Consider the following 20,997-nt stretch of genomic DNA (forward strand, 5'->3'; position numbering starts at 1 on the left):
GCAGACACATCTTTAAGTAAGAAAGCACTCTATTACAAAATTCCAAGTGAATCATTCAATCAAGGCTGTCTTCTCATGAATACTGGTTCAGCCATCAACATGGCTTCCTCCGAGAGGTGTAGGGGATTCATGCCGAAGTCCTGGTCACAATGATGTAAATATACGAATGCGCCTGTATCGTATACCACGTATGTGACTCAGTGAAAGTTTCCTATTAGGCTGTGCACAGTCCACACTACATTCCAGTCTTGTTCCTGAGCACCTGTTTTATTGATGACCTCAGCTCTGCTTCTCCAGATTTAGACGTTTTCACAAAACAGCTTTTCAAACAAAAGCCAGCTGTTTCCGATCACGGCTGCAGGGGAAACAAAAATCAGGGTAGACTGGAGGAAAACGTACCCAGAGACAATTCTTCATTAGCTTCAAGTTACAGGACTGCTTTTTTGTTGTTCTATAGTGAAGGTTGTATAAAATCAATAGCGTAATCAAAAAAAAATAAAAAATCAAAAAAAAAATTATATATATATATATACACACACACACACACACACACACACACACACACACACACACACACACACACAACATTCGTAGTGGCAGGCACTCACAAAAAGAAATGCTAGCATCCCTGGTGCCCTCCGTAGGTACCTCACCGCTGAAGGTCCAACATACATGTTCGAAAGTAGATTTTTGGAAACACTGGCCAGGAGCAAAGGACGTTTTCATTACCCGAGTGCTGCCGATTATGAAGTTGATAAAATTAGCATCAATGAAAACGTCCTTCACTCCTGGCCACTGTTACGAATTTTTTTTTTCCCGAAAGTGTATATTGGACCTTCAGCAGTGAGGTACGGTACCTATAAAGGGTACTGAGTGTGTGTGTATATATTGATCAAAAGTGGGGGTCACCCATTTTGTGTTTTACATGAAGACTGAATTCTATTTATCAAGTGAGTTGTAAAATTAATAGAACACTATAGTCAAGACACTGGCAAGATTAGAAATATTTTTACTTGAAAAAATGTTGTCCTTCAAACTTTGCTTTCGTCATAGAATGCTCTGTTTGCCACAATTACAGCTTTGCAGACTTTTGGCATTCTAGTTAATTTGTTGAAAAGGTCTGCAGAAATGTCACCCAATGCATCCTGAAGCACCTCCCACTAGTTGGATTGGCTTGATGGGCACTTCTTGTGTACTATACGGTCAAGCTGCTCCTACAACAGTGGAGTTGAGATCTGGTGACTGCGCAGGCCACTCCATTACAGACAGAATGCCAGCTGCCTGCTTCTTTCCTAGTTATTGCATAATTTGGGGGTGTGCTTTGCGTCACTGTCCTGTTGGAGGAGGAAATTGTCTCCAATCAAGCGCTGTCCACAGGGTATGGCATGACATTGCAAAATGGAGTGATAGCCTTCTTTATACAAAATCCCTTTTACCTTGTACAAATCTCCCACTTTACCAGCACCAAAGCAGCCCCAGGCCATCACATTACCTCCACCATGGCTGACAAATGGCGTTAGGCCCTCTCCTAGCATCTTTTCACTTGTCCTGCGTCTCACAAATGTTCTCCTGTGGGATCCAAACACTTCAATCCATCTGTCCATAACACTTGTTTCCAATCTTCCTCTGTCCAATGTCTGTGATCTTTTGCCCCAAATAATCTTTTCCTTTTATCAGCCAGTCTCAGATATGGCTTTTTCTTTGCCACTCTGCCTAGAAGGCCAGGATCCCAGAGTCATATCTTCACTGTAGACGTTGACACTGTCATTTTAAGGGTACCATTTAATGGAGCTGCCATTTGGGGACCTGTGAGGCATCTTTTCCTCAAACTAGAGACTCCAATGTACTTATCTTCTTGCTCAGTTGTGCACCAACACATCCCACTTCTGTTTCTAGTCTGGTTAGGGCCTGTTTGTGCTGTTCTCTGAAGGGAATAGTACACACCCTTGTAGAAAATGTTCAGTTTCTTGGCAATTTCTCATATCGAATAGCCACAAATGTGATGCTACAGATACTGAACTAGCCCAAAAGAAGGCCAGCTTTATAGCTTCTCTAACGTGCAAACCCATTTTCAGATGTGCTAACATAATTGCAAAATCATCCAGTAGTCTTCTAACGCGATTAGCAAACACAATGTACCATTAGAACACTGGAGTGATGGTTGCTGGAAATGGGTCTCTATACACCTACAGTATGTAGATATTCCTTTAAAAACAGACGTTTGCAGCTTCTAGTCATTTACCACATTAACAATGTATAGAGTGTATTTTTGATTAATTTAATGTTATCTTCATTACAAAAATAAGGACATTTCTAAGTGACCCCAAACATTGAAATGTTAGTCTGTCTATCTATCTATCTACACACATACTACCCCTCACTCTATGAGATGAAGCACCACCACTGACCACTAGAGGCAACTCAACGGAGCAAATGACTCCTTTGTATGTTAAAAGATGCCATAACTGAAAGTGAAAGCATTTTTTGCACGGACACTGATAAATTTCAAACTTGCTGGATATGGAGAGAAGAAGCTGTAAAAACAGATTGGACGTAGTGGCAGATAGGGACTAGGGGTGGGGTGGAGAGTTTGTTGGGCTGAAAATGGTCACAGCTCAAAGAGGAAGTACATTGCAGAAGCTGTCATTTTGACGGGCTTTTAACTAATAATATATATATACTAGTATATATACACATACATATCAGGGTTCCCAAAGATCGGGTCCCCCCGGAAAAATGGTCAACCCTCCCGGATACCGCTGGACCCCCATCTTCCCGCGATTTGCAGCTTTTTGGGGGCTTTCCCGACCCCAGAAGTGCTGCTGACAGTCTCCTCTCTGGGGGTTCTCCAGTTAAGAATGATATACACACATACACACAATATATAATTAAAGGCTAGCACTGCTTCACACCTTTCTGTGTGGAATTAAAGTGTTATTGATGCTACTTTCAAACCGAAAAACCTGCTTAGACCCGGTATTTAAAACGTTTCTTAAAATGGGTCCATGCAGGTTAATGTCCCTTTCACACCGCACATATTACCCAGTATTATATCGGGTATAAGCAGGTTTGGGGTGTGAAAGCACGGGGCCACTGATCGGCAATTATGCTGTTTACCTGAGGTAAGGTTGCCCTAGGAACATGGCGGAGTCCGGCGGAGGGGAGTACGGAGGCAGGCCCCGGGTGGAGCTGGCTAGCGGCGGTGAAACTACAGGAGTCCGGGGGATCCGGCAGGCAGAAAGGGGTGTGGAGCGGCCGGCGGGCTTCGGCACACTTATCGCCACTGAGCTCCCGCTCTGTGCATATCTACTGAGCGGCAGTGGCGTATCTACAGCACCGCAGCCCCCGCGGTCGCGGGGAGGTGCTAGGTAAGTGCGGGCGCCGGGGGGCTGCGGTGCTATTGTAATGCCCCATTCCCCGCAGCGTTACCTATATTCGCTGCGGTGGTCCCGGCTCCCCTGGCTTCATTCTGCTATTGCGACTGGCTATCATAAAATGTCCGCCCCCATATAGCAGCCAGTTCTCTGAAACTGTCTGCTGTATGGGGGCGGCCATTTTGTGATGGTCCGTGTTTCATATCAGAATGAAGCCAGGATGGGAGCCGGGACCAGCGCAGCGATTACAGGTAAGTATGCGGGGGATGGGGGGGGGGGGGGGCATGGGCGTCCGGAGTGGTGGTGGGGTGAGGGGCGTGTTTTATTATCGGCGGGGGGGGGGGGGGGGGGCGCCGAAATGATAGTTACGCCGCTGCTGAGCGGGACCCAGTGCAGTGAATATTTAATGAGTGGGTCCCCGCCCCTGCATATGCAGAGAGTGGACCAGCTCAGTGCTAACTACTGCCAGGGTCCTAAATTCCGTTTCAGACCCGTTCAGAATGCAAAAAATGGGGTCTGAAACGGGTAGGACACTGCTTTTTTACCGTTTAAGAAATACTGGCTTTCACACTGCAGCTCTAATGCTGGGTACACACCAGGGCGACTAGGGCCCGATCCCATCAATTTAGATCCAATTCAGACCGAATTGTGTGGTGATTGGGCCCTTTTCTGTCCCAGTGTGGACCGATACTGATCCGATGCCCCGCGGGTCAATCGGTCGTTCCTCAGATCCCACCTACTGCAGGTAGGATCTGAAGGACATCCATACTCCCGGGTGCGGGTCGCCATCGGATCGGACCCGCTCACGGTGCACATCATGAGCGGGTTGGAACAAAACACTGTGCATCGTGAGCGGGTCGTCCTGGTGTGTACAGCACATAACCATTTTAAAAAGGCAAAATAAACACGACAATTTACCATTTAAGAGCTGCAGTGTGAAAGGGGTATTAGAGATTTTTAAAGCTTGCAAGATGCTCAATTTAATTTCTAAATTAATCATCTCTGCAAATTGCTTATTTCATTTAAGTAATGATCATGGACATTTTCCTAAAAAAAAAAAAAAAAAAACCATAATGTTTAACTCAGAAGGAATGCTTTAACGCCGCAGAACATTTACCCTTTCGGCGCCTCGATGCTTCTATAAACCCCAATATGTGACAAATGTGCAGGAGAGAGTTCCGTCTCCTTTCCTGAACACATGGCTTTGGCAGATGACCTCACTAAGGACGGCGCTCCGTCCCGGCAGCACAGGATATTCCATGACATCATTTCACTTGGACGAAACGTGCGTATTATATGTGGAAATGTTTCCCGGCAAGTGGCCACAAAAAGCAAACAAATTCCAAATAGCAAAAGAGCCAGAGATGTTATATAAGGTTGGGAGGTGTTGATTCTGTGGCACAGACCTCCAGAACCAGGAACAGAGGGGTAATATTTTCCAGAAGAAGCCAATTTCAAAACCATATAAAATTATACACTTCCCATAATTCCATCAGTCAAATTAGTGCTGGATTTAGAAAGATTAAAGTGGAGGAATCACAGAACACTTCTTGCAGGTTCTTCTCAGAAGTCCTTGCACACCACCACGCGATGAGGCCAGGTGACATTAAGCTTCAGGAGGGATAGAATTATAAATCTGAGCAGGCATCTTGTCGGACAATGGGCCCATTTAATCGCAGACGATTGATCGGATCTTTATTGCACAGAGCCAAAGCCAGCAAATGCGTTCCTCAAATGCAGATACACTGTCCTCACAAGTGGTGGACATTCGAAGCATCCGTTTTCAGACACACGCAGCAGATCCCAGAAGCCGGCAACAGGGGGCTTATAATTTCACAGATACTACCAAAGACGCAGCACTGACACCACTTGTGCTCAATTGTGTGAATGAAGCCCTTATTTTGCGTATTCACACAGTATAAAAGGAATAAGTTGATGTAACCAATACTGACCAATTTAAATATTTGCTTTCATTATGCAGTACTTGCACCGGGGCTGATAAATGACCCCATGTATGCATGTATGTATGTATGTATGTATGTATGTATGTATGTATGTGAGGATGTGTAGGAATGATGTGGAATAACAGAACACGACTTCTCACCTCCAGCCTTGAAATCCTACCAACAGGTCCTGTTTCGTGTATTTCTTGGGGGTATTTACTTTTCTGGGTCAGTAATTATCCCACCTGCGACCACAGGCAGAAACCCTCAATCAATAACACATACTTGAGGGCTGGAGTTGGGAACCCTTGTGATAAAACAAAGGCAACATGACGTAAAAAACAATACTTGCCTACTCCCTCAGAATGTCCAGGGAAATCCCAAATTGCGGAAAGTGATCCCAGACTCAGAAGAGCATTGTGTCCTTCTGCATCCCACAAACTTCTTTAGCGAAATGAGCAGGATGGGGATTGATGATGAGATCTGTGGTGAAATGCGTCGTTGTGTCCTTTCCCTTCACTGCACAATGTACTGGGCAGCGGGACAGGGTCATGAGGATGCGAAACGCATTGTATCTCCTTGCACATTCCACTTTGATCTCCCAGAGCATGTATGGTAAAAATAGACAAACCATTAAGTCTATAAAGTAGCCAAACCACCCAGGCTGTGTTAGAGACTCGTAGATTAAGGCGAGACATGGCGGGATCCTGGAAGTAGAGAGGAATGAGTTCCACCACCTCTACAAGACCACATTAAGCCCCGGCCAGAGATCAATTAGGTCTGCCAGAAGAGCACGTATTTGCCCAACACAGTTCCTAGGGTACTTAAATGCATCAACAAGCCCCACCTACATCACTGAGCACCAAGTAGGCAGGAGTACGGTGGCACTCGTACATGTGTTTAATATTACATTGCATCCCCCAGGAGACACGTTTTTAGACTATAGATGATGTACCACTAAGTAACAAAGGCAGCATTGAACAATTTTATTATGTTATATATATATATATATATATATATATATATATATATATATATATATATATATATATATAGAAATCCTTTGGTGGCACTCCCCATTGTCTGTCGACAGGAGAATAAGTCGGTGCCCTCCAGCAGAGCACAGCGGCAGCTGTGTATGTTATATGCAGCGTGGGGGGTGGCGGCGGCACTCGAATAAAGACACATCAGACGGTGTGTATAGTCATGGTGACTATACACACCGTCTGATGTGTCCCCACGCTGCATATATATATATATATATATATATTTTTTTTTTTTTCTACATACAGTAGACATACAAAGAACTCCCGCTAAAGTGTCTATATATTGTGTGTAAACTTCTACCTATACATTTTTTATGCATTTAAATAGCATTAAACTCCCTACATGGGATTTGTTATTTACTAATAAATATGCCTTTTGTCTTTGCCATGTGCACCAGACTGGAGTATTCCTTCCATATATCGCAGGCAGAACCTCACTGTGCATTAGCCAGTGACCTCCTACTGATAGTTTATTCGTTGCAGCTGGTTACAGAGTTATAGACTGTTTCAAGTTCTGAAGACGGCAATGTGGAAAAAATTACCGTATCCTTCATGCGCTTGTTTTTTTCTTGAGAGCCCCCCCACCCCCCCACCCCATTTTCTTTGCTTCCCTCCAAAGCGTGTGGTGTGGAACTTATCAACTGGTCAAAGGCTAACCTTAAAACTGCCGACACTAGAAAGAAAAAAAAAAACTTCCCTTTGTTCTTGTATTTCCTTTTTCAACTTCTAGATTTTATACTTTCCCCCCCCTGAACTGATACTTTACTGGCTTTCATGTGCCGTGGTCCCCGGGAGTGCAGATTGCTATTTTTGGAGATATGAAAGTCACGCATATGCGGATAGAAGATTGAGAGGGGTTCGCATAAGTGACAGTAATGCTGATAACCCCTTCCCGATGGTACGAGCTGAACTATATATTCCCTGTTGTTATAAAGTTTTACAAAGATGAAAGATATATAGGTACTTGTTTCCTAGCACGGCGCCCAATATTTTCATCTTATGGCATCTTATGCGATCGCATGGTATACGATTTTTTATTGTACAACCACCCTGATGGGTCCTTACAATGTTAAATGGCCCCCCATACTCAACGCCACCCCCACGATCAACGCCAACCCGAAGCGTGGCGAGTGCAGCGAGCCCGCGAGGGGCGGCGATACGTGTCCTCCGACCTTTTCATACCCCCACTATCCACGTCGGCGTGGAGTTGACTTTAGATAGTGTGGCGAGCGCAGCGAGTCACCGATCCCGAAGCGTGGCGAGCGCAGCGTGCCCCACGAAGGGACACGGATTACTTTACATGTATTGCGCGTCCGCTCGCCACGCTTCGGGCTCGTATTCCGCTGCGCTCGCCACACTTCGGGCTTGGTGGCTCGCCACACTATCTAAAATCAACTGTGGGCTCACTGGTCTGGTTCTCTGTCATGTGAGTCAGTCATGTGAGTCAGAGGCTCCACCCAGCGTTAGAGACACACTCACACACTTTGGGCGGTATTCAATGAGAATACCTGCGAGGTGCAGCGAATCCTTTTTAGGATTCGCTGCACATTCGCCACGTTCCGGAGCCGGCGGGCTCCGGTATTCAACGTGTCAGGGGCTCGCTGCCCCTGACTGGCGAATATGAGCTCCTGCGGCGATTGCCGCAGGGAGCCTGAGGACGGTGGCAGGCAGAGAAATGGAAGTCTCTCTGCCTGCCCCAGAACTTTGTGGGGGGTAGGTGGGCTACCAGGGTGCCAGGCAGCACAGGCTGGCCCCCGGGGGTGCCAGCAGGGGACCGTATATTCACTATACCCGATCGTAATGATCGGGTGCAGTGAATATATGAATATGTAATGAGCGGCTCGGCTCCGGCGCCCCCTGCTGGCTGCTGTGTAAAAAAAAATATATATATATTTTGTTTAAAATTAAATATATATTCATGTGCTTACATGAATAAAAATAGCATGCCCCTCCTCAGAATAAAATTTTTTTACACCAAATGTAAAAAACAAAACACTTTATTTTAAAAGTTCACATTCCACTTCACCATAAAAAGATAGCGATTGCTACTCAGTGAATCATGGTGAAAAAAACCTTGAAATGTATTCGCCATGTGGTCATTGAATAGGGTGATTCACCGTTTTAGTCAGAAATTCGCCAAACAGCACAAATTCGCCATAAAAACATGGCGAATCAGGCTCATTGAATACCGCCCATTGAGTGACAGATGTAGCCAATTATAAGATATATATATAGATATATATACATATATCTATATATATATCTATATATATCTATATATATATATATAGCGGAGGGGATGCTGAAGATAATAATACCCACGCCGGCATCCAGAAGGAGGGAATCTGGAGCGGGGTACTGACCTGCCTCTCCCTAACCCTCCCTGCAGTTTAACCCCCTCTGCCTCTCCTCTAACAGCCTAATACCTTCCTTCCTCCTAAGTGCCTAACCTTCCCTCCCTTACCCTAAGTCCCCTACTAGTGCCTGAACCTAACGCTATCACCAACCCATTCTAACGCTAACCCCCCCCCCCCCCCCCCCCACACACACCCCATACTTACTTTTTGGATGCCGGCAGTTGGAATTACTGCATAGATATTTTTTGTATACCTACAGTAAGTAATATACCTAAAACTATTGTCTTAAGAGGCCCATAAATTAGCCTGTCGAATCCCCGATCCAATCAGTAATCTCCAATGATCGGCAAAATACAAAATGTTTAAAAAAATTCCTAACTCGCCGATTCCAATAATTTTTGGAGAGAGAATGGATCAGAACTACAGAGGACATAGCTTAGTTGAGGTTTGGCAATATGCGTCACATCAGAAATTTGAGGACCAGCAATGGTGTTCTAGCCAACTGGCCACCCACTCTATTCATGACCACGAATGGAGCACAAGGAGACCTCTGCTCTGTTCAAAATAAGAGCATGGGCCTAGGGGAATCTGGGGACTCAGAGAAGGGGCGTGATCAGACTCTTCATTCCTTCGGCCACTGTAGCAATGTTAGCAGTCATTGGGCACTAGCGACTGCTGCCCCATTGCAACCTGGGAAATGACTGCCTAGTCCTTACCAGCTTACTTGATGCATGACACACCATGAAAAATATAACACCAATATAGTTACACTGTGCAGAATTCCCTACTGTGTATGGCGAGGTCGCTGAGATCCTGTCACTCTGGAATGAGAGTGCCCATGTCAATCATGAATCCTTATAATACATTTGTATGTCTAGTTGGGAAAAAAAGTTTAAAGCTTAACTCCATTGCTAAAATGAGCTGGTCCCCACAATGGCTGTAATGGTAAGTGGGAAGGAGATGGGACGACCCACGGCGTTCTCAAGGGCCCCGCCTGTCTTACCGCCGCAGCCGCTTGCAGCATGTCTCTGTGTGCTGCTGGCTGCCTGTGTCCGTCAGCTGTGCGTGCCGCCGCCGGGTCTCTATCTCCTGCCACTGTGTCACTCAACCGACCCCCCCCCCCCCCCCCCCCCCCCCCGCGGTGTCATAACAAACAGATTGCTGTGTGTGGCTTAATATGTCAATATGTCATGTGCATAACGGTGTGGGGCTTATGTAATGTGCATTAGGGTGTCTTTTATAACATGTAATGGCCACTACCATGTTCCGCTAACACCCCAACTGCCCCTCCCCCACCTGCAGTATACTGACCCCTCCCCCACACTGGCCTCTCCCACTGCCCTCTCCCACATCCACAACACGCCCAAACCCTGTCCCGCACACCCTACGCCCACCCCTCCAACACCGCCCACATGCGCCACCCCCGCACCTACAACTTTATCACCCGCCGCACACCTGCACCCCACCCTCCCACACCCACAGCACCACTAAATACCGTCCGCCACCTGTGGCAACCCGCACCTGCCACTCGTCCCGTGGAACAACTGCACCCACACACTACACACCCCACCCGGACCGCCTCAACCTACATCATCCCTGCAGCCACCCACGGCAACACTGCGCCTTCCTCACCCGCAGTACCCAGACCACCTAAGCTCCCACACCACCATATTTCCCCCAAACACATTTTTCATGTTAAGGGGACACTACTAGAATTGACAGTTTATCAATGGATTCTGGGAGACAATACACCATAGACTCATAAATATAGAAGGATAAACTCTCATCTCTAAGGTAAAGTACCACCAGTGACCACTAGAGGCCACTCTACAGCCCAACTTACTCAACAGAAAGTGAAAGCAAAATTATATGTTTCAAATTTTCTGAATATGGAGAGGTGCAGCTGTGAAGATGGGATGAGTAAGGCAGCTGTGAAGATGGGATGTAGGAGGAAATAGGGACTAAGCCGTCATTTTGACAGGCTTTTAATGTTTGTCATAATAATAACATCTTCCAGCACAATTTAGTACAGAGACCTCCAATTGTACAGCCTCAATGCCAACATTAAAGCCTGCATGACTCCACAGGCCTCACTCCACTAACACAGAGCCGGATACACTGTACACCACGTGTATTACCTCTCCCCACTACAAGGAATAAGACCAATCACATCTCATTGCTACAATAAGGGGGAACATTGAATCAGCTTTATATGCCAATACTATACCGGCTGCACCAGAAGACAGAATTTCTGAATGTTCATAAGAAAAATAATCTGTGTGAAATAAAAAGACAGTTTTATGTAATAAATGGCTTTACTGACTCACCATTAGGGAATGTCTGTTCGCGGACAAAAGGCCAGTTCCGTAGCCTGACCCCAGACTGCTCATTGCTCCGTTGTGAGATGGCCCAATTAATCCGTGCATGTCGCTGTGGCTTCCTGGCATCGCCGTGGAAGGCCCCACTGCATGGTTCCTTAATACATGAATTGCATCGTCTAACCTTTCCAATCTGTCCTCGATGCGGCTTTGCTGCAGCGGAAGAAGAGAAGCGCCATTAATAATGTATCACACAGAGACAAGGAGACTGATTCTAGCACTAATTCAGTCGTTATTTATTCTCTGCCGATATTTTTTAATATCTCCAGTTTTTGCCTACAATAGATCGAATTCACATTCAACCTAATCAATGATTTGGGAAACATTACGAAAGTCGGAAAAGACATGGATCGGGGTTTTTTTTAGGAGGATACGGCGAGTAATTGGAAAATTTAGCAGCCGTTCCGCCAATGCAGATATAACTTTTCAAAGAGCCGAATCTGCAGAGACGAGTCCCGGACAGAAACCGCCAGGACTGAATAGGTCCTGGCCGGTATATCGGAAAGGATTGAATACCTCCCTATATATCCCACATTGGTAATGAGTTATACAGTAGACAAAAGTGTCATTATTGCTATCCAAATATACGGCTATAATTTACAGCAGTGACATCACTTCTTTCCAAATACGAGATATGTGCATTAGGGGGCGGGGTCACGATGACAAAAATATTTACGAACTGACCCATTAAGCCTCTAAAACCACCCCCTTCACCATGGAATGGGCAGGATATAGTAGGCCAGGTCTACTCTATCGGGAGCATCCTAGATATAGCGGAACAGTAGCCCAGTTGACTATATGACACCAGATTAAGAAATCCAAGTGTTGACGCGGACATCGCCGCTATGTTGTTCTGTCGTGTTAACGGACTGGTAACTAGCATACAAATAATCCAGATCCAGTGGGATCAGAGGGTAAATGCCCCTTAGTCCTAAAACTGGCCCTCAAAAAGCACAGAAACAGAGGAGGTTGTTGTATATGGTCTTTAGTTTAAGTGAGTAGACACCTACTAGGGAGTGTAGAGGGCCTTCGTAATTAGGTGACGATGACGCCTGTCCTCCATTTCTTGACCAAACAGCTGTGCCTGCTAATTAAAAGAGGAAAAAAAAAAAGTTAATTATCTACACCGTTGCATAAGCATTCGCTTAGTTAAAACTTTTGCAGTTGTTTAGTATATATGCAAATTTTTCCAAGCAGACCAGACATATGGAGACTTTCCAAAAACATACTTAAGGGGGGGAACGGACGAGTATTTTATAGCAACAGAGATGCCGCCTGCAATGTTCCTCCAGGCTGCTTTCTATCAAAGGATTTCATTGACTCGGCAGGTAATACCTAAGAGAATCTAACGCATGAAAACAACTCAGGATCCAAAAATGCGGCAGTGACAAGGGATTTCAGCTTTCCAAGTTTCCCTTTACATTCTGTCCTGCCGTTCCAGGGAAATAAGATGTATTTATCAGGCTGCCTGCACTACATCATTACCGTGCCGGCACTACACACCACTGCACCGCTCTGCCGATTGCAGAGAACATCAAAGTATCGGTCTTTTTTCATTCTCCTTTATTCGGGTGTTTTAGCCTTAATCTTAATGCAACGTAATTATTTCCAGTAATCCAGAAAGATCTCATACCCCCCTTTCAAAGGGACTGGCATGTCTCAAAAGCGGACGCATTTCTGTGGTTTTTCCAGAACGTCTTAATATAGCCTCACTGAGTTTAATGCATTTTACATTTAAATATGAAGATGGAGTCATCGTAGTGCGGTGTCCATGGCTGATGTTTACCATTAGCCACGGACACCGTACTACGATGACGCCATCTTCATATTTAAATGGGGGAGGCTTTCTACAGGGTAATGGGAAGTTGTAAAAGCGAATATATGGATTATCCTATATAAGGCTAATGCTGCTACTCATGTATTTGGGAGAAATTCAAGTGTTTTTTCCACCGTCGGCCTCCAGATGGTGCCCAATAGAGTGGTGCTCAGTTTGGCCGCACACAGCGGTGTGCTGGGGGTACTAGCTATACCCCCCACTATCCCTCAACCTCACTATATAGCCAAATTCTACAGTAGCTATCATTTACCAAGCACAATCATCATAGTGTCATCTAAAACTGGTCAATGTCTGCACGGATGGTGTAGTGGTTAGCATTACTGCCTCACAGCGCTGAGGTTGTGGGTTTGATTCTTACCATGGCCCTAAGGGTGCGGAGTTTATACTGTATATTCTCCCTGTGCTTGCGTAGGTTTCCTCAGGGTACTCCGGTTTCCTCCCATAATCCAAAAATATACTGGTAGGTCAATTAATTGGATCCAAAATTAACCCTAGAGTGATGTATGTGTGTGCCTGTACATGTAGTCGGGAACATAAATTGTAAGCTCCACCGGGGCAGCGACTGATGTGAATGTTCAAATATCTGTAAGGCGCTGCGGAATATGTGTGCGCTATATAAATAACTGGTAATAAATACATGTCTCCACCTGTCCCCTTCAGAAGCTTTCCATTAATTCTGAGTGTACGATGCAATGCTGTGTTACGAGAATTTGCCTTTTTAAAAGGTTCCCTAAACTGTGTGAGGAATTAGGGATTTTATCTCCCTTTCAGGAAACCAGCAATCTGTGCTGAGATGGACAGAAAGGATGGCAATTAGAGACAGCCAAGAGATTATAATTAGGGTGCCTTGAGTGCAACATCTCTCTTATTCATATACTACTGATAGAAGGCATAGGTTATGTTCATTTAAACTGACATCTGTGCTGATTACACTAAAGTCTACTCCAGCAGTGTAACAATAGTAATCGCAGACATCACACCTATAGGAAGTGATTACATAATACATATGCTGAAGGCTGCTGCGTTCATGGAGTGACATATGTGCCTGTTGCATGTCCCGTCCTACAGTATAAGCGGTATCTCGGTCACACACTCCGGCAGTTAGCAATGAGTGGACAGATTCCGTGTGTCGGGTGCTCAACGCAAATCCCAATACGACTGCCGGTGTCTGTGTGCAACTACAGGAGAGCAGCTTGGCGGATCTGCAGTTTAATCTGAATGCGCAGTAAAGTCACCTCTACATGCTTATGAGCTGGAATGAAATTGGATTTATAGCAACAAGTAACACTCCACCTGAGTACACAGTGACCGAATCTCAGATATTAGGCGTATATAAAAGTGCAAATACAGATGAACAACATAGACTTCCGCTACACCTGTCCAAAGATAGGAACCCATTATATGAAAGCTTAGTATAAGTTACAGTATGTCGTTTCATGCATACATCACAGGACGGGGGGGGGGCAGATGTAACATGTGCAGAGAGAGTTAGATTTGGGTGAGTTATTTTGTTTCTGTGCAGGGTAAATACTGGCGGCTTTATTTTTACACTGCAATATAGATATCAGTTTAAAGAACAGACCCCACCCAAATCTAACTCTCTCTGCACATGTTACATCTGCCCCACCTGCAGTGCAGCATGGTTTTGTCCATAAGGGAGAGAGTTTGCTTTTGCGAGTGAACCAGAATCAGGCTCTTAGAGTACATCAGTATAGTAGGAACCAATGACCTCAGCCTTTCCTCCCTAGGACTGCAGCCCGCAGAGAGCCAATGGGAAGGCCCTACCCTGCTTTAACTGCAGCCATAACTGCTTTCTAGTGGCTGCAGCCGATGTGGTCTCTGGAAGCCTTTGCTTCTCATCTGCAGTAGCAGCACATTCTACGACGGAAGTGCAGCAGACCCGCCAGGATTTACAGGTATAATGCAATGCAAGGCACAATGTATTACTATACCTGATAGAGAGGGCGGTGACCCGACCGGAGTTGAAGGATTTGATGAATAGCTGTTGTTGGTGTGATCCGGAGAATAGATCTTAAAAAAGGATCAAAGGAAATATAATAAGGATTATAACCAGACAAAGGTCCAAAAATTGCTATAATCACAGGTGATCATTTTAGGACACAGCTAAGAAGTAGACATTTTTAACTAAGTTGGGGAACATCATTTATTGTAGTCATACTGGTGAAATAAATCATACGCATGTATCTTTCCATTGTGTTTGTACAGATGAGTCCTCGCACATCTCTGCTGCAGCCCCTCTTAGCACGCCAGATCCTGTGAGCATCTACTGGCATTGGGCTTCTTTTGTTTTTTTTTGCTGAAAATGTTTCTTAGTCACAATGTACTGTAACTAGGATGCATTGGGGAGTGTGCGCTGATTAAGGCGATATGCGACACGTTGTGTGCGACTGAGTCTCTGAGTCTGTACAGGAAGTGAGACAACGTAGCAGCTGCAGCTTTCTTCTGATACATGTTCTGTCTTTCTCCATGTACAGACTCAGTCGCACACAATATACCAGGACAATATATCACATTACTCAGCACAGTTTCCCCTGGGCATCCTAGTCAAATTGCGTTGCTTTTTCGGCACAGAAAGATTGCCAACGTTAGCAGTGTTGTGCGGGACCTGGCTGCTCACTCGCGCTGCATGGCGTATTGAGGCTGGATGTCTGAGGATGCATGTATTTTACACATATGCGGGGCGGGGGGTCCTTGTTTGCAAAGGTCCGGGATATCTGCTGATTTCCCGTCTTTTTAAAGCGGCGATCATCAACCATTTTGGTTTTGCCTTGTAAATGATTGCCGCTTTAAAAGTACGGGCAGTCTCGGATGAAATGCAGTCTCGGTGACCTCTGCCGCCTCGGACCCATTCCCAGAACATACAGTATCAGTAGAGTAAACCCTACTGATTTAGAATTCTGCACCAAGTAAACTGACTTTTTAATTGCACTCATTTTGCTGTCTCTTCTAGGAGTAGCCAGCGACGGTCACCTGTGTCCAGGCTTTTGGTGTGCACAGTACGGAAACGTGACATATACCTGCGCTTCCATTCCTGGGTCACTAACTCAGGTGACTGTTGGGGGGCTGCTCAGAGCCCCAGCAGACAGCCACCAGTTACGATACATTAATGTTACAGAGAGTAGCAGAGAATGTGCTTACTGATGCTAGGGCCTTTCCCAGTGCGTCCCCGGTCTGCGAGCTTCCCGCTTGCCCGCTTCCTCTGTTTGCTGCAACAACAAAAAAAAAAGGCGAAGCATTAAAACAAGCAGGGAGGCATTTTACAGGTTTCTATTCCTGGTCCACTTACCCATAATGTAATTGCATTTTAATGCTCATTATATCGCATTAATCTTTAATTAGCATTAATTTGTTTGCTAAGGTAGATGTCAAATATATTCATGTCCCGTTTTTATGAAGAAAATATCAACTCGGCTGGTATTCATTTATTTACGGTGCAATTACACCACTTGAAGCCCGGACACCTCCGGGTTTGCACACAGGGGCGGCCTAGGCTGGCGGAAGCTAATCACACGCGTGAACCTCTGCGTAATCCTGGGAGGACAGATTTCATCTGCTTATTTAGATTTAGGAACGCAGGAAGCTGTTTCTCAGGGCTGACGCAGCAAGCCGGCGATGGAAATGTACAGGGCTGGATACAGTCGTGCCGCCCAGGTAGCCAGTACAATGGTTATGGCTGAGCAGTATCGTAACTGTGCGCCTCAATCTGTCGGCCTCGGAGGCTCTAGAACAGAATCTGGCAGGAGGCTATTCAGTTCAATATTAAGTTAATTAAGGTACTAAGATATTTGCTTTTAATTATTTTACCATGGAATACAAGTTAAAAAATTTTTTTTTATAAACATGTAACAGTCAATTGTACAAAATAATATTAAGATCTTATTAATGGCTTATAAGGTCATTCCTGGACTTACATGGGCTGCATCCATATTTAGCAAACACAAACAACAGTAATCAAAAGTGAGATTTATGGAATAGTTACAGTTTTGTACCAGAGATCTCATTTAAGGCAAACGTCCATGTGTGGTGGACATTATTTATCCACTTAACTCAATTAGTGACAGACCATTCCGAATATTGGCACCTGATATATTTGTACAAATTAAGCATATAGCCCAGACAATGCCTCTTTTCCATCCCTTTTATTAGTTTGGTTGCCCTTCTCTGGACTATTTCCAGTTCTATAACGTCCTTTTAATAGTGCGGAGCCCAGAATTGCACTCCCAGTTCTAGATGGGGGTCTAACCAGTGCCTTGTAGAGTGGTGTAATGACATTGTTGTGCCTAGCTTCCATGCCCCTTTTTATACAGGCTTGTATCTTGTTGGACTTGCTACATGGTACTGAGCAATACACCTCGGTTTATTGTCAATTTGGACTCCTAGGTCCTTTTCCATTTCTGATTTACCCAATTCTACGCCATTTGGATTATACCTAGCACATTGGTTGTGTCTCCCAAGATGCATAAACTTACATTTATCATGAAAATAATTTTCCATCTTTCCACAAACTCACTAGTTTCTTTAAACCCCTCTGTAGCATGGAGACGTCATTGTTCGTCCTAATCACCCTGCACAGTTTTGTGTCATCCTCAAAGAGGGATACTTTGCTTAGTATTCCCTCCTCTACATCATTGATGAATATGTTAAACAGAAGAGGCCCTAGCAGTGATCCCTGTGGCATGCAACTTAGTGCTGGTATCCAACCTGAGCAAGCACCATTTCACCATTTACAACCACTCTCTGTTCTCTGTCCTGCAGCCAGTTTCTTATCCAGGTACAATTTTATACCCCATGTCCCAAATCCTCCATTCTATTGATCAACCTCTTATGTGGTGCCGTATTGAAGGCAAAATCCATGTAGCCCACATCCCCTGCATTCCCAATATCTAGGTTATTAGGTTGTTTTGGCATGAACAATTATTTACAGTGTTGGTTACCACTTATTATGCTATGTATCTCTAAATATTTCTGGATACAGCTCTTAAAATTCCCTCAAATAATTTCCCCACGATTGAGGTTAAGCTCGTAGGTCTAAAATTTGCTGGGTCATCTCATTTACCTTTTTTGAATATCGATACTACTTTGGCTATTCTCTAGTTGTAATAGTTAGGAAATTCCAGAAGTCAGTTTTTCAGCGTCTGTCTGCATGAACCTATGCCTAAAGGAAGGAGTTCTGAGTATCAAAGAGAGGTCCAATTGGACCCCTCCACCCCTGTAGCCATCACACTTGCGCAGTGGGCAGACCCGAGAATAGTACGGCTGCTTCTAACAGTTGGGAGAGCCTCAGGGCGTAGTCTTAAGTCCTCTGCTTTTCTCTGTCTACTGTATTCCACAATTCTTGGTAAACTAATCTGCTCTTTTGGCTTTCAGTACTCACAAATGCTCCAGAACACAGGCCAACATACCTGCATGGCTGGATCATACAGCCCACCAAGAACCTCTGCAATCTGGCTGGACCAATGTTCAATATGTAGGCATTGATACACAAGGCTTTCTCCTTATTAAGCTTAAGAGCAGGGCCACTTTGTCTATTTCTCATTACCAGTAATTTTTTTATTTGTGCTTGTTCTAAATGTAAAGCACAACAAAATATGCTGGCGCTATACAAGTAATTTATTAAACTGCAAACCCTTCTCAAGTTCCAGAAGTAGGAGATGGACCAGGTAAAAGAAGGGTGCAAGACCACTGTAATTCCCAGCTGCCGATGTCACCGCAATGACCAGTTCATGTATTCACCTTCTCTTCCAAGTCCCCCCCCCCCCCCCCCTTATCGGGATTTCGGCGGTCAGGATTCCAGCGTCGGGATTTTGAACGCCGGGATTCCATGCCGAATCCACTAGGAAGGTATCGGTGTGTCAGAGCCCGGCCCTGGATAGGTGCATTCTATATAATGCCCTGTGCACTTGCCATGTATAAATGTATATCGACTCGGCGCAAGAACTCAATGTGCCTTTAAAAGAGTTGAGATTTATGGGGATTCATGGGATTAATATAAACCACGCTGTGCGCTAATGTAAAACAGACAAAACTATCCTAAATCCCGGCTGGCACCACTTTAAGTTTTGCAACTGTAAATTTCGGGAAACGTTATCCACCTCTATGGGCTGAGGGCTGCTTTCATACCAGTGGCAAGTGGCCAGAAAGAACCAGGATTGCAGGTTGACCAGAGTAAAAATAATACATGATCTGGGATAGTTTATTGCCCTCAAGATGCCCGTAAATGCAGACAGTCAGCAAAATGTTTTTGGAGGGTAGAGCCGTGACTACTACAGCGAATGCATTTAATACTGAAGGCCTGAGTGCTATAAATGAAGGCCCCTTGTGGATTTACAGTGACTCACAAGTACACGCTTTTCCCTTTCATCGGTTTATACAGTTTCTACGAACTTTCATAGAATTTTATTTGTTAGATGTAAATAAAATAAACTTTATTGATATGGAACCATTTACCAATGCACATGTTGAAAGTTCCCACATCATGGGTTAGGAGATTTGATATCTACAGAATACTGTATCGTTTCTTCAGTTCTCTGCAGGGAACTAATGACTAGTAACCTGTTTGCAAACTAGGTAAAACGCGCCAGTCATCTACTATCTTACAAAAGCACTGCACATAACAGAGGATTCCCATGGCAAGTAAGCCTTCATTAGCTAGAGGAACCCAAGTGTTTGTAGGGTATAACTGCACAGATCTTCTCAGAAGACCCAACGATTGTACCCTCAAGCTATCAGGGAACCCAATGCAGAACTTACTGTATGTGCCAATCATTTTGTAAAACAATGAAATACAAATCATAAAGGCAAATACTTTCCTCTACTACAATAAGTACCAAACCTATTCAATATAGGATATAAGACATCCCCTACTCAACTCCTCTTATCTGATAGTGGTCCTTCTAGGATCGGGGCAGGGCAAGGCGCTGGCGTATGGGGGCAGCATGACGGGGGGGCACGGGCCAATCACTGATGGCGAAGTAAGTGCAGGACCGGCATCTACAGTGGTGCTGGGCTTCCCACAAGCGCACCGGCAGGGTTAGATGGCAGGCTGTTTTAGCAGGGTGCTACTAAAACAGCCTAGAGTGAACACTACCCCTCTTATCAATAGAAGTCACCTGCTCCTCTGATTTTTCAATCCCTTCTTCTCAATGACAAAAGACACCTTCTGCTCTAATGCTCTCTGAGACCCTCTTCTCAACAATAGAGAACATCGGTGGCTGTAATTTTGTAGGCTGTAACCATTTCCAGACTTTAGTTTGGCAGTCCACTATTGGCCAACATGTCGAATGGTCAACAATAGTTTTAAAATCATTAATTTTACAACTTGAGACACGCCTACAAAAAAGGAGGAACAAGTGTGGAACAGGAAATGGTTTGGGGGTGTAGCTTATGCAGGAAAAGGTGTGGCCCGTGAGATTTCATATCGGCTATGCTTCATGCTGCCTCTACAATATCAACAGAATACATATACTACATCAATATAATGCATTTCACACTAAAATCATGGCAAATGCAGGATGTCGCATTTCACAACCTGAGTGGAAGCTCTCCAAAACAGAGACAAGTTGCGTATACAACTAACAGGAGTTACCGTCCTCACAAGACGAGGAACCCGACACGAGGGGTAAACAAAGGCCGTTCAGATGCCCCTCAGAGCATCTCTGCATGGAAGGAGATCCCTGCAAGGATCTGATCAGGACACAAAAATGAATAGAACCACTTGGAAGATTTGTTATCACTCACACCAGATGCATGAAACCAGCCTGCAAGCCCAAATTTAAATATGTTTTCAGAGTTGGAAACTTGTGAGGTTACTTTCTATGTGAACGCAGGGAAGTGTGAAGAATTATCTGTTATGCTTGCATAATTAATATATGGATTGTAGAAGCTGAAAATAGGGATAATCAAAGCACAGAGAAGCTTTCTGATTCTGCCATAAAACACTCAAGTTCTGGTTCTAATTCTTATTCAGGATATTAACGAATAGTATCAGTCTTCTCGTTCATTCCTATAGCGGGTAGGCCTGCCCGCACTCACTTTCATGTCC

The 20,997-nt window shown here is 44.8% G+C and overlaps 1 protein-coding gene across 19 annotated transcripts in view; it reads right to left on the bottom strand.

Moving 5' to 3' along the window:
- Positions 1–20,997, bottom strand: part of TCF4 (transcription factor 4) — a 329,034-nt gene that overhangs the window by 19,237 nt on the left and 288,800 nt on the right. For all 19 annotated transcript variants that reach the window (XM_083155221.1, XM_083155222.1, XM_083155213.1 and 16 more), the window contains 4 exons: positions 16,095–16,162; positions 14,888–14,966; positions 12,109–12,185; positions 11,048–11,251 (listed from right to left, as the gene is read on the bottom strand). In XM_083155221.1, coding sequence (XP_083011347.1) covers positions 11,048–11,251; positions 12,109–12,185; positions 14,888–14,966; positions 16,095–16,162 — 428 coding nt within the window. The remainder of the gene's footprint in view (positions 1–11,047; positions 11,252–12,108; positions 12,186–14,887; positions 14,967–16,094; positions 16,163–20,997) is intronic.

Source organism: Crinia signifera, chromosome 1 (assembly GCF_055691185.1).
Source record: "Crinia signifera chromosome 1, ASM5569118v1, whole genome shotgun sequence".
NCBI classification, from domain to species: Eukaryota; Metazoa; Chordata; class Amphibia; order Anura; family Myobatrachidae; genus Crinia; species Crinia signifera.